At 43.3% G+C, this 14,584-nt stretch overlaps 1 protein-coding gene across 1 annotated transcript in view; it reads right to left on the bottom strand.

Annotated features, from left to right (window-relative positions):
- Positions 1 to 14,584, bottom strand: part of tmx4 (thioredoxin-related transmembrane protein 4) — a 45,370-nt gene that overhangs the window by 17,975 nt on the left and 12,811 nt on the right. The window contains exon 3 of the mRNA XM_060934565.1: positions 4,636 to 4,681. Within this exon, the coding sequence (XP_060790548.1) occupies positions 4,636 to 4,681 (46 nt within the window). The remainder of the gene's footprint in view (positions 1 to 4,635; positions 4,682 to 14,584) is intronic.

Raw genomic sequence — 14,584 nt, forward strand, 5'->3', positions numbered from 1 at the left:
CGCTGCGGTCAGCAACACTGTCAGTCATAGACACACTCCATCTCCAGCTGACGTTTGAATATTTAAATTTATACATCTGTGATATGTATAGCCTGTGTACTGTTTATTATAATAATAAAACATTTCACAAATTTTCACATCCAGGATGGGTGAAGAAAAATGGTCAGCTCTTAAAACACAGGAGAGAGAAAGCGCGCGAGAGAGAAAATGAATCTTCTCCACCCCTGTACTGGCACATCACCACACTGACTGCCTTTGGAGAGGAAAATGACTTAACCACTTGCCACTCTCCATTATAAATAAATTAGATGGATTGGGGGTGGGAGACGAGATGGGACCCCACGTGCTCCTGAAAAAACCCCTCATGTCTTATGGATGTGTAAGAGGCCTTCTAACAGAGCCAGATGTGGCATTGCCAAGATTTGATGATTGGCAAAGCTCTTGTTTAAACAGGTGAATAAATAAGGCCAGCCTTAATTTTTTTTTGTTGGTGGTAACCCAGCTGGGTAAGTGTAAAAAAAAAAAAAATAAATAAAAATAATAATAAAAAATTGCAGGCGAAACGTTTGTAGTTTAAAAGGGGGGAGAGGGGGATCCTCCCTTTTAGGCCTGCCAAATGGCCCCCTATCGTACACTGTACCCGTACTAACTGTTACCAAAACCATTACGTGTAGCGCCTAGCGATTGGTCCGTTTGACACTGTGAAAAGAAAGCTGCCGTCTCATTGGTTGTTCAGCGTGTTTGCTAAAATGGCGTCCAATGACCATGCCGACTGCAAGTTGTTTTTAATATCTATAGCGGTGAATAACACTAAAATACGCAATAAAATGGTGCACGTTGATTGTTCTAAAACTTCCAAAAAAGTGTGTTCATAGAAAATGTAGACAAATATTTGATATATTTGTACAGACGAGGATGCTGAAGCAAGTCACATACATGTTTTCGTTCATACACACAGTACAAGGTAGTCTGGTTAACACCAGACCATATCACAAGTGAAATATGGTCTGGAATCCGCCTACTGAATTTCTCGTAGGGGAGGTGTGGTTTACGATTGTCAACGGCCGTTTATTGGACGTTGCGAATGTCTATCATTTGGCGTATACGTAGCCCATGGCCAATCATGGCAGTTGTACCCGGTGACGTAGTTAGAGCAACGAAGAAAGACTAACGCCAAACGCTGTTCTTTTTTTTAAAACAAACTTTCGCTCTAAACTATTCAGAACAGTGTCTAAAGCTTGATCAAAAGTTTGGTTCGTATCGCTCGCCGCCATGTTAAATGTGATCCGTAAACAGCCCCAAATAAACTACAAGCTTCCGTTTGTCGAGTAGTACGCGTCACCGTCTTTCCACCCCTCCCCACTCTCTGATTGGCTCCCTAACTCAGACGAGCCTTTAGACCATAGTTTCCATGCTGTCTTTTCAGATTGGAACGATTGTGCAAAGCAGCATGGGATTTCCCAGGCTAAGTACAAGGGAGGGGTGGGACGCAAAACCTACTGCCAGTGCTGATGAACTCCAGATTGACTTGACTTCTCAAGTTTCACATTTAACTCTGTAGTTTAGATCCAGTTTGAGACATTTGATACTTTAACGTTGTACATTTCTGTGTCAGACATTGATTTTTTTCTGTCCCCATGTAGGAGAGGGTGGAGACCTCGACTGGCTATCGTAGCCTGCAGGGAATCGGCCGTCAGACATCCTGTCGCATGTCCCAGACCCGGTAAATATAACGGAATTGTCTTGGCCAGCCCTAAGGGTCCCATCTGCATCTCATCATTGCTGAGGAGTGTGCTCCCATCACCCATCCAGCCAGAGCAGGTCATGATATTTTTTAATCATATTAACATGCCATTGCTGTGTATTATGCCTGATGTCAAGACTCTCGTCTCTGCGAGCCTACCACACAGATTTAATACTTGTGTCATTTTTAGGGCATACCTAACAACCTGTGTTCTCTCTCCCTCCCCCCCATCTGTCCCTCTGAGTTACATGTTGGTCCTGGGATTGAGATGCTGGCCTCTTCTGCCCCTCGGACCTGCTCGATCCATCCTGGTACCCTGTGTCTGGTTGGAGTCTTATCGCATCACTCCTGTGAAGGACGGCCCCATGAGGACAGTTGAGGGTTATACCTGGAGGATGCTCTGGACACTTACAGTAATGCTTTTATGGCTGAGGACTACAGTCAACTTGCTAACTTTAGGACTGCAGTTGTCATGAACAGTTTTGCACTCAAGTTTCCATCAATGAAGAGTTATAACATCAACGAAACTGTCTTCACGTTAAAACTGTTAATGTTATAGTCATGCTGTCTGTTGTTGCCCAAATGAGGATGGGTTCCCTTTTGAGTCTGGTTCCTCTCGAGGTTTCTTCCTCATGTCGTCTGAGGGAGTTTTTCCTTGCCACCGTCGCCACAGGCTTGCTCATTGGGGATAGATTAGGGACAAAATTAGCTCATGTTTTAAGTCGTTCAAATTCTGTAAAGCTGCTTTGTGACAACGTTTATTGTTAAAAGCGCTATACAAACAAACTTGACTAGTGTTAGAAAAAGATTAAAGTTGTTCAGTGCAGATCTATAGTTCTTGACATTATATAAAATGGAGGGTTTGATTTAGATATCGAACTTTGTTGTGTGTCACGTTAGTGACATTTTAATACTTAAAGTTATGAACTTTATAAAAATATTACATTTTTTCTAAAGCATTATCAGATTATAATAAATCAAATAAAGTTATTTGCTGTAAAATGAATTCCACTGTTGCAAGGCTTGTAATGTATGTAACGTATGGGTTTTTATACGGCCTGTCCGAAAAAATTTCTCCGCAAACACCTGGGGATCTTGAAGGGGCCAAAAAATAATAATATTTCTGCTTACCTACTGGAATTTTTCATACCATGTTACCACCAGCAAAGCATTTATTAAGGCTGGCCTCAGCATCTAGTGTCTCACTGCAAATGCCTTAATCTTATTTGTAATGTCACCAGTAGCAGGCTCTCTCAAAATGAAAAATAAATCTTAATAAATAAATAAAAACCTACGGAAGCCGCGAGAGGCCCTTCATATAATCTTTTTTTTTTTTTTTAAACTCACCTTATCCCGAGATAACGACAATTAATTCAGGATCTCGAGAAAACACAACTAATTCGAGATCTCGAGAAAACAAAACCGTTATTTCGAGATCTCGAGAAAACAAAATTATTTCATGATCTCAGCTGGATCACTGTATCTCCGTCGGTAGAGACGAAGCCGGGCCAGTCTTCCGCGGAGATGCCGCGGACTAATTTTGAAATTATCCCTTATTAAAAGACTTAATGCAATCTCTCCGTGTCAACCCCTGATCAAAATATTGCCTTATTAGGTGATCGATTATTCCAGACATTCTAATGACCAAAGCTGCGTCTATACAGAATGAGAAATAGCCCCAAAGTCAGCATATCAAGTCTCTTGGCGCACCTGAATGAACCATTTCTCAGCTGTTTACTCAAGATCTCGAATTAGTTGTGTTGTTTTCTTGAGATCCTGAATTAATTATGTCGTTATCTCGGAATAACGGTTTTGTTTTCTCGAGATCTCGAATTAGTAGTGTTGTTTTCTCGAGATCCTGAATTAAATTATGTCATTATCTCGGGATAACAAGGTTAAAAAATAAATAAATAAATAAAAGGATTATATGAAGGATAAAAAAAAAAAAAAAGGATTATATGAAGGGCCTCTCTCAGCTTCCGTAAAAACCTGTTAATTGCAAACAATTTGATCATACCCATTTATCCTATGTTCAAGATATGGCCTACTCGATGTAGGCCTTTACCTAATATATTATTTTGCCTTATGCTACATATTTTAAAGTGATCCGTGGCTGCATATGCTTGGATGCCAGTCAGAATATATGGTTTAATAACAATTCTGTCCACTCAGCCGGCTTTGCTACACTGCACCGCACGTCTGAACCGACTCAAAACTTGCATATACGAGGCAAGACTTGACTGTAGCCTCTGCTCTCGTCCACATTGGTCATTTCCACACAAAGCACGGCATTTACCATACTCCCAGTGTTTTGGGTTCCCCCCCCATACGTTCATTTTGTAATTGAGGGCCTTTGTGTGCTACCTGATAATTATTTTCTTCCTTTTATGCATAACTAGTTTGATCTCTCCTTCCCTTATTAAAACTGCTAAACTTAGGATTTATTCATTTCCGTGAGTGCCAAGTAATACACATTCAGAGAGAATTCAGGGCTACATCCCAAAACCATGTAATGCACAATGATTAGTAGAGCTGCAACTAAAAAAAAAAAAAAAAAAAAAAAAAGACAAAACTATTTGAATTTGGTAATAAAAATAGTTGGCATAGAATCTGATTATCAATTCGTTGGTATTTTGTGATGCATGCAGTGGCACACAATGCTTCATTTCATTTCGACCAAAAATTCATCTGATGCAAAATGGAAGAGAATGTTCTAAAAACACAAACTCTTTCTTGATTGTATCGTATCCTACACACTATAGCACATGACTTTCAGAAACACAACATCATTAAATGAGACGGCTTTCTTTTAAAGAGCTTCTGCAATTAAAGTAAGAGCGATTAGTATTGTCAGCATTATACAACGTTAGAACTCAACTTTGGAGACTTACTGAAAGATAGTCGGGAGTGAGGTGACCAGAAAGCGCCCACTCAGACCTGCAGAACAGAGCAACAAAGGGCATGAGAGACGGAGAGAGCGAGAGAATTAGTTATTACAGAAATAGAGAGGGTGCAGTGCAGCTGCAGGTCCTACAGGCTCATCTCCTGAGCGTGGGAGGTTCATACTGCTTCAATAGCGGAGCTGTAACACGAGTAAAGTAACTCAGTTTTTTTGATGGTGAACTGTAGCAGAGGTCTCATTTTCACCCAACAGCTGAGGTCTCCGCAGACATTCAACTTATACAAGCAGAGTGTCAGAGGCAGCCTTAAAAAAAAGAGACAGTGTGGCTCGGGTTGGTTATTTTCAGGCTCACGATAAAAGGAAGTCGTCATCTTTCTTTCTTCTTTCATGGCCCAAAACACACACACACCCCTTTGAAAGTTTCTTACTGGGATTATGCTAGAGCTAAAATGTACAGTGCCCTCCACAATTATTGGCACCCCTCGTAAAGATTAGTAAAATGGCTGGGGGGGGGGGGGGGGGGATCCACCTTTTGGTGAAGGTCACTTCATCTCATCTCATCTCATTATCTCTAGCCGCTTTATCCTGTTCTACAGGGTCGCAGGCAAGCTGGAGCCTATCCCAGCTGACTACGGGCGAAAGGCGGGGTACACCCTGGACAAGTCGCCAGGTCATCACAGGGCTGACACATAGACACAGACAACCATTCACACTCACATTCACACCTACGCTCAATTTAGAGTCACCAGTTAACCTAACCTGCATGTCTTTGGACTGTGGGGGAAACCGGAGCACCCGGAGGAAACCCACGCGGACACGGGGAGAACATGCAAACTCCACACAGAAAGGCCCTCACCAGCCACGGTGCTCGAACCCGGACCTTCTTGCTGTGAGGCGACAGCGCTAACCACTACACCACCGTGCCGCCTTTCAGGAAATAATTAATTATTTTCAAAACACACACAATTTCTTACTGGGATTATGATGGAGCTAAAAATGTACAGTGCCCTCCACAATTGTAAAGATCAGTAAAATGGCTAGAGGGGAAAAAAAATAAAAATATCCACCTTTTGGTGAAGTCACTTCATCTCATACTGGGGGGGGGAATGACGACAAATCTAACCTTTAATTGAAACATTTATTCAGAGAAAAATCCCTCTTCAGTAAATAATTAGTTTTAAAACACACACGGGCAGCACGGTGGTGTAGTGGTTAGCGCTGTCGCCTCACAGCAAGAAGGTCCTGGGTTCGAGCCCCGTGGCCGGCGAGGGCCTTTCTGTGTGGAGTTTGCATGTTCTCCCCGTGTCCGCGTGGGTTTCCTCCGGTTTCCCCCCCAGTCCAAAGACATGCAGGTTAGGTTAACTGGTGACTCTAAATTGAGCGTAGGTGTGAATGTGAATGGTTGTCGGTGTCTATGTGTCAGCCCTGTGATGACCTGGCGACTTGTCCAGGGTGTACCCTGCCTTTCGCCCGTAGTCAGCTGGGATAGGCTCCAGCTTGCCTGCGACCCTGTAGAACAGGATATAGCGGCTAGAGATAATGAGATGAGACACACCACTATTACTGACACCCCTGGAAATTATAGAACACACAAATGTAACTGAAACATGTTTTCCATTTAAATTGTACGTTTGAGTTGATTGGAGTGTGTAGGAACTTTCAAGCTATAATCCATGACTTCCTGATTAGCTGGGGTGCAAATATGAGGTGACACAGAGGCCAAATTTCTTGAGTCATCCATCAGCATGGGAAAGACAAGAGAAAACAAACCAAATGTGTGTGTGTGTGTGTGTGTGTGTGTGTGTGTGTGTGGAGCCCCTACTCACCTGAAAATGCCCATTTCTACTGTTTGGGCAATAATAAAGTGGACACCAACCGGAACTGTTACAAACTTGCCTGGATAAGGACCCAAGCTTATTTTGCCCCAAGGTAAGGTGAGGAGGATGATGAGAGAGCCGAGAAAAAAAAAATCTCCAAGGATCACTGAAGTTTGCAAAATGCTACTCCAACTTTGGAATCATGTCCTGTGGTCTGATGTAACAAAAATGGAGCTTTTTAGCAAACACTCAATCTGGGTTTGCCATAAAGAGAAGGATGGCTTTAATGAAAAGACCCCGATCCCAACTGTAAAATATGGAAGTCCTGTGATGTTTTGGGGCTGTTTTTCCTCCAAAGGCCCTGGAAACCTTGTGTGTACCTGGCATCACGAACGTCACGAAATACCAGGATATTTTAAATCAGAAATCAGGCTGCTTCTACCAGGAAACTACAACTGGGTCGTCACTGGCTCTTCCAGCAGGACAATGATCTGAAGTACATGTCCAAATCAACACAGAATCAACTTCTGCCATGGCCATCTCAGTCCCCTGACCTGAACCCCATTGAAAACCTGTGGGCTGAGCTGAAGAGGAGAGCACAAGAGAGGGTCGAGGACCCTGGATGATCTGGAGAGACTGTGGAAAGAGGAGTGGTCTCAGATGCCCTGCTCTGTATCTCCAACCTTATAAAATGTTAGAGACCCGGTGCTGTTTTACTGACAAAGGGAGGTTGTGCAAAAGTATTAAATGCAGGGGTGCCAATAATAGTGCCTCATGTGTTTTTGTTGAAAATTATTATTTCTTGATGAGGGATGTTTTACTCTGAACAAACTTGTTTCAATTAAAAGTCTGGCCTTCTCATTTTCTCAGTGTGAGATGAAGCGACTTCAAAAGGTGGATTTTGTTTTCTAACCCTTTTTAAGGGGTGCCAATAATTGTGGAGAGCACTGTAAATAATGGAGGGGAAAAAGCCACACTGGGGTGTGATGTTACAAGGAAAATAAACAGGGTAGTGTGATACAGCCTATTATTTTTTTCTATAACAGCATGTCCCAAAATCTGTTACTCTTCCAAAACCAGTGATTTGACAAATGAGCAACTCGTCATACCTTTTAACCTTCTATAGTTACAGCTACAGTTTGTTATAGAACATCTGCAGAACAATTCAGCTCCTGTTCCCACTCGTGCTATTTAAATAAATAAACTCCACAACACTTATTGAATATCACAAAGCACAGACTTCCCAGATTCCTCCCATCAACAAATTATTTGACATTACAGGCCTTCAGCAGATGCTCTTATCCAGAGTGATGTACAACATACCCAGAGCAGCTGGGGGTTAATGTGCCTTGCTGAAGGGCACTTCAGCCATTTCTGCTGGTCCAGGGAATCAAACCAGTACCCTTTTGGTCCCAAAGCTAATTCTCCAACCATTAGGCCACAGCTTCCCATAACAAAGGTTTCAGCTGAGTCAGTCTGTCTACTTCAGTCCAGAACCTGGAACAAAGGCTTCATAGGTTCCACTGAGATTTGAACTCGGATTCAGAGTCCAGAGTGCTAACCATTACACCATGGAACCAAGCAAGAAATATTTTTATTTAAAGCAGATACACAAACTTTATTTTATTTATTTTTGGGCTTTTTCCACCTTTTTATTGGACAGTGTAGAGACAGGAAATGAGCAGGAGAGAGACGGGGAGGGATCGGGAAATTACCTCGGGTAGGAATCGAACCCAGGTCCCCGGATTTATGGTATGGCACCTTATCCACCTGAGCCATGACGACCCAGAACTCATCTCATCTCATTATCTCTAGCCGCTTTATCCTTCTACAGGGTCGCAGGCAAGCTGGAGCCTATCCCAGCTGACTACGGGCGAAAGGCGGGGTACACCCTGGACAAGTCGCCAGGTCATCACAGGGCTGACACAGACAACCATTCACACTCACATTCACACCTACGGTCAACTTAGAGTCACCAGTCAACCTAACCTGCATGTCTTTGGACTGTGGGGGAAACCGGAGCACCCGGAGGAAACCCACGCGGACACAGGGAGAACATGCAAACTCCACACAGAAAGGCCCTCGCCGGCCCCGGGGCTCGAACCCAGGACCTTCTTGCTGTGAGGCGACAGTGCTAAACGACCCAGAACTTTTATTTTTAAATAAATTTGAGTGGATAGGCTCTCCATCCTTGACTCTTGTATGCTGCACAAATGGGAATTCCAAAAAAATACATTTTTGACAGTTAAAATTGACCGCAAAGTTGGCATTTGAGCTGCCCTGCTGAGCCAGCCATGCCCGAGTGCGTGACGTCACAGCGGGAACCGGTTTTAAGGCCAAGGCCTTTGACAGCTATAGACCATCTCATCTCATTATCTCTAGCCGCTTTATCCTTCTACAGGGTCGCAGGCAAGCTGGAGCCTATCCCAGCTGACTACGGGCGAAAGGCAGGGTACACCCTGGACAAGTCAACAGGTCATCACAGGGCTGACACATAGACACCGACAACCATTCACACTCACATTCACACCTACGGTCAATTTAGAGTCACCAGTTAACCTAACCTGCATGTCTTTGGACTGTGGGGGAAACCGGAGCACCCGGAGGAAACCCACACAGACACGGGGAGAACATGCAAACGCCGCACAGAAAGGCCCTCGCCAGCCACGGGGCTCGAACCCGGACCTTCTTGCTGTGAGGCAACAGCGCTAACCACTACACCACCGCGCCGCCCAGCTATAGACCAAAGTCATATAAATAAATAATTTATGGTGAAAGTAAGAAATACTGTTACCGACTTGCTCAACTAAGACTGATTTGACTTCATTGACTGTGGGTCGACTCTCATTAAAACAGGATAGGTGTTATAACTTATGCAACATACATGTACATGCACGCATTTTCACTGATAAAATGTAAAAGGCTACTTAAATAATCAGATGAACTGAGACGATCACATTCTGAAGCAAATTAAATAATCTTATACCGGTAACTTAAACACACAATACAAGTTACATGTATTAATCTAAACGCAGGTAAACAACGTGTTTTTGTTGTTTTTTTTATCCAAATGAGAGTAGGAGCTTACCCGTCTGTGTTCTCGCTTCCTGAAGGCTGAGCTTGCGGCCGATTGCTTCGAAGCAACCTGACTTTCAGTTGTTCATTCAGTTCCCCGTTCATTCACTTCTTCCACGCAAGGGAGAGATGGCAGCGATATCCAGTTTAGAAATAAGACGGCTGCTCCACGCTTTCTCTATTTTGTCCATACTGTGCATTCCACCATTACTGCTTGGCTCAGGCAATTACGAAAACCCAGGACAGAACAGGACGTCACCGGTTTTAGCAACAACCGCGGGGAGGTCACTGCCCGAGCAATACTAGGTCACATCCCGTTCCATCCCAGGCTTTACCAACAACCCTCGGCTCACTCCGGGAGAACTGGTGCAACTGAACTTTGCTTTTAAAATCTAAATTTAAAAAAAAAAAAAAAAAAATTTCCAGGGCAGCACAGTGGTGTAGTGGTTAGCACTGTCGCCTCATAGCAAGAAGGTCTGGGTTCGAGCCCGAGCCCCGTGGCTGGCAAGGGCCTTTCTGTGCGGAGTTTGCATGTTCTCCCCGTGGGTTTCCTCCCCCAAAAGACATGCAGGTTAGGTTAACTGGTGACTCTAAATTGACCGTAGGTGTGAATGTGAATGGTTGTCTGTGTCTATGTGTCGGCCCTGTGATGACCTGGCGACTTGTCCAGGGTGTACCCCGCCTTTCGCCCGTAGTCAGCTGGGATAGGCTCCAGCTTGCCTGCGACCCTGTAGAACAGGATAAAGCGGCTAGAGATAATGAGATGAGATGAATGAAACAAACTTTCCTTTTCTTGTAGTTTTCTTTTCCTTTAATTGTTGGTACTGCACCCCCTTTCAATATGGGCTTATAGCCAACGCTTCTCAACAGATCAGAGGTCTCGTACGAGTCCTCAGTAAAATGTGCAGAGCAGAGGAGAGACCACTTCATAGTCTCATGGAGACAATGTGCCCATGAACTTCTCGCAAAACGCATCCAAATCTTTGCAGTTTGAACATTCTTGGGCCATGAATGCAACGTAAATCCACCTTCTGTCACGTTGCTGGCGGGTGCAGCAACATCTACATGGCATGGCGATAAATTAGCTCAAAATGGAGGATCGGCATTGCAGTCAGCTCTCTGTTTTAGTATAGCGGAAATGGCGAGGAGACCGATAGACTTCCTGCTGTGATGTTACAGACGTCAAGGTCATTCACTCAGACCGCAACCTATATGAAATCACTTTAATCGTAAAAATGACTAGATTAGAATTATTAACACTTAAAACTATTCCTGTGCCATTCCTGAGGTCTCAAGGCATTTATAAACGAAAGTGAGGCCATGGCTCTGCATACATGCTTTAACAAGAAACATGTATAACAAATTTTATTTGTTCATCATTAGGTTTAGATTGGGGTAGTACAGTGGTTCGTCCGGTCACCTCACAACAAGAAAGTTCTGGGTTTGACCGTCACAATGGACCAGGGCCTTTCTGTAACGAGTTCGCATTCCTCCCCCCCGTGACTGCATGGGTTTCCTCCGGATGCTTCAGTTTCCTCACATAGTCCAAAGACATCCAGCTTATATTTAACTAGTTCCTCTAAATTTCCCACGAGCGTGAAAGGCTGTTCCTTTCTGTTTTTGCCCTGCGACAGACTGGAGACCTGCTCACAGTGTACCCCGCCTCTCGCCCAAAGTCAGCTGGGATTGGCTCCAGCTTCCCCATGAGTCTAACAGATGAGCGGTATAGATAATGGATAGATGGCTTATTAGGTTTAGATTATGTAACACATCTACCATATGAGTCACTGTGTGTTACTATCGTTCTAACACAGTATTATTTCAAGGTACACTACCGTTCAAAAGTTTGGGGTCACCCAGACAATTTTGTGTTTTCCATGAAAAGTCACACTTTTATTTACCACCATAAGTTGTAAAATGAATAGAAAATATAGTCGAGACATTTTTCTGGCCATTTTGAGCATTTAATCGACCCCACAAATGTGATGCTCCATCCAGAAACTCAATCTGCTCAAAGGAAGGTCAGTTTTATAGCTTCTCTAAAGAGCTCAACTGTTTTCAGCTGTGCTAACATGATTGTACAAGGGTTTTCTAATCATCCATCAGCCTTCTGAGGCAATGAGCAAACACATTGTACCATTAGAACACTGGAGTGATGGTTGCTGGAAATGGGCCTCTATACACCTATGGAGATATTGCACCAAAAACCAGACATTTGCAGCTAGAATAGTCATTTACCACATTAGCAATGTATAGAGTGGATTTCTGATTAGTTTAAAGCAGACCTGGGCATTTTACGGCCCGCGGGCCACATCCGGCCCTTTGATTCATTCTGACCGGCCCGCGTAAGGTTAATTAGAAATTACAAAATAAACGCATTTTCTAATTTTACCTCATGCATGGACTGAATGTGCAGTGCTTTTATTTTGAAGTTGTATTTAAAAAAAAAAATAAATAAAAAAAAAGCAACATGTGCGACATGACATGAAATCCCACGAAACCTAATCCTGCGATAACTACTTCCATAATTTGTCCAGACCAACCACACTTGTACGTCATCCTTCAAACGGTCCAGCCAATCACATAGTGTGACGTCACCAGCAGGCGCCGGAGCCCGAGCCGATCTGTAGCTCTGATAACTACACCGAATCGACACGGCATCATTATTATAATATGATGTATCTTGCTTGATATGTGGAGTAGAAAGACAATATTGTGATGTCTTTATTGTGTTTTGGGGTGAATGTGACGGGGGGGAGGTACAAACGTTCACATTTTGTTAACCATTGTTTTGGGAAATTTGATTGAATAAATGACATTTTTTGTAAGGCAACCTCGTTTTTTCCATACTCTTACCAAGCTGCTAAAACTGTAAAAACAATGTTATTTACTGCTTTATATAAAGAAATACAATTATTATGCAGAATTTAGTTCAGCCTTTTGGTCCGGCCCTCCACAAAATTTTCTGTTTCTCATGTGGCCCCATGGAAAAAAAATAATTGCCCACCCCTGGTTTAAAGTGATCTTCATTGAAAAGAACAGTGCTTTTCTTTCAAAAATAAGGACATTTCAAAGTGACCCCAAACTTTTGAACGGTAGTGTATGTTATTATAAACCTCCAGCCAGCGAGCACTGTGAGAGCTGTGTGGTTAGAAGAAAGAAAAAAAGAAAAAAAAAACCCAACACCTTCCGAACAATCGGATTTAATAATTTCACTAGCGCCGTGGTAAAATGAGCAATTATTTTAAAAAGCACAGAATAAGTATAATCAGTATTATCAGATGTGGGATGGACATTATATTTTCTGTAAATCTGAAATCGCATGAAGTAAAACAGCCATTTTTGGGCTGCTGTTCAATTTGTATGCCAAATATCCTCAACCATTCACCTTCTCCGTCCTTCCCCATCTCCCCTGGTTCTCCTCCCCCCAGGTTACTCTTCATCAAGGTTATTCAGTCCTTTTGAAAAACTGATTTTAACATGCAATTGACCTGAGCTTTCTATTTTAGGAGGTTTCACCCACATGTCCACTCACCAAATAAGACTTCCATTAAAGACGATTTATTAACTTAAACCCTGTAACATGTACCAAACGCCCATGCACCACAAAGCACTGATAAAACAGAACGCAGTTTGAAGAAGGATAAAAAGATGGATTGTCTTAAATTAATCTACAAAGTGAAGACGTGCATAAAAAGCATGACTTGCCATAATGCTGACTTTTACTAATAAGCCCGTCACACAAGTGTGAGCAATGAACAGCATTAAACTAACTAACAACTGTATTTTTTGGTGACTTTATGCTACTCATATAATATGAACATAACACGAGAATAATAACGCACATCAGCACAAACAAGTATACTAGGACATGGCTGGGGCAGCACGGTGGTGCAGTGGTTAGCGCTGTCGCCTCACAGCAAGAAGGTCCTGGGTTCGAGCCCCGGGGCCGGCGAGGGCCTTTCTGTGTGGAGTTTGCATGTTCTCCCCGTGTCCGCGTGGGTTTCCTCTGGGTGCTCCGGTTTCCCCCACAGTCCAAAGACATGCAGGTTAGGTTAACTGGTGACTCTAAATTGAGCGTAGGTGTGAATGAGAGTGTGAATGGTTGTCTGTGTCTATGTGTCAGCCCTGTGATGACCTGGCGACTTGTCCAGGGTGTACCCCGCCTTTCACCCGTAGTCAGCTGGGATAGGCTCCAGCTTGCCTGCGACCCTGTAGAAGGATAAAGCGGCTAGAGATAATGAGATGAGATGAGGACATGGCTGAACAATATGATACAATATCGATATTGTGCTAAACATTTTTCCAACCTTTTCTTTGAGAAAAAGATAAATAAATACGTTTTATAAACATGGGACTACAAATCTCTGAGCCAAGCGGCATGCGTTGATGCACGGTTAGCATATCACGTGTGTGTAATCTCAAATTCAACAAACGTGTAAAGCATGACGTAACATGCAACATGGGTTCATAGGAAATAACTTTTGCTTTAAAATTTCTTCAACGTCAAATAAGTCTTTGGGGTAAATTTACAGATACATGGACACGACAGTGTGTGGATTTTTTTTTTTTGGCTTTCCACAGTTGTAAGAAGCTGTGTTGGGTGTATTCACATGCAATGGGTTCTTTTAGGGCCACTGATGCCCCTTTTCCACCAAAGCAGTTCCAGGGCTGGTTCGGGGCCAGTGCTTAGTTTGGAACCGGGTTTTCTGTTTCCACTGACAAAGAACTGGCTCTGGGGCCAGAAAAACTGGTTCCAGGCTAGCACCAACTCTTTGCTGGGCCAGAGGAAAGAACCGCTTACGTCAACAATAGCAAGATTGCGAAAGGTCGCCATTTTTAAGTGGCGAGAAGCAGCAGCTGTACAAACGCGAAGTCATCCATTATTATTGTTGTTTCTGCTGCTGCTACTTCTTCTCCGTGTTGTTGTTGCTGCTACGATGTTCGCGCCAAGGTTTATACAAACGCAGCGACGTAACTGACGTATACAGCGACATAATGACGTGGCTCCCCTTAGCAGACCTGTTTACCCCAAATTTGCCCTGT

This window comes from Neoarius graeffei, chromosome 11 (genome assembly GCF_027579695.1).
Source record: "Neoarius graeffei isolate fNeoGra1 chromosome 11, fNeoGra1.pri, whole genome shotgun sequence".
Taxonomy (NCBI): domain Eukaryota; kingdom Metazoa; phylum Chordata; class Actinopteri; order Siluriformes; family Ariidae; genus Neoarius; species Neoarius graeffei.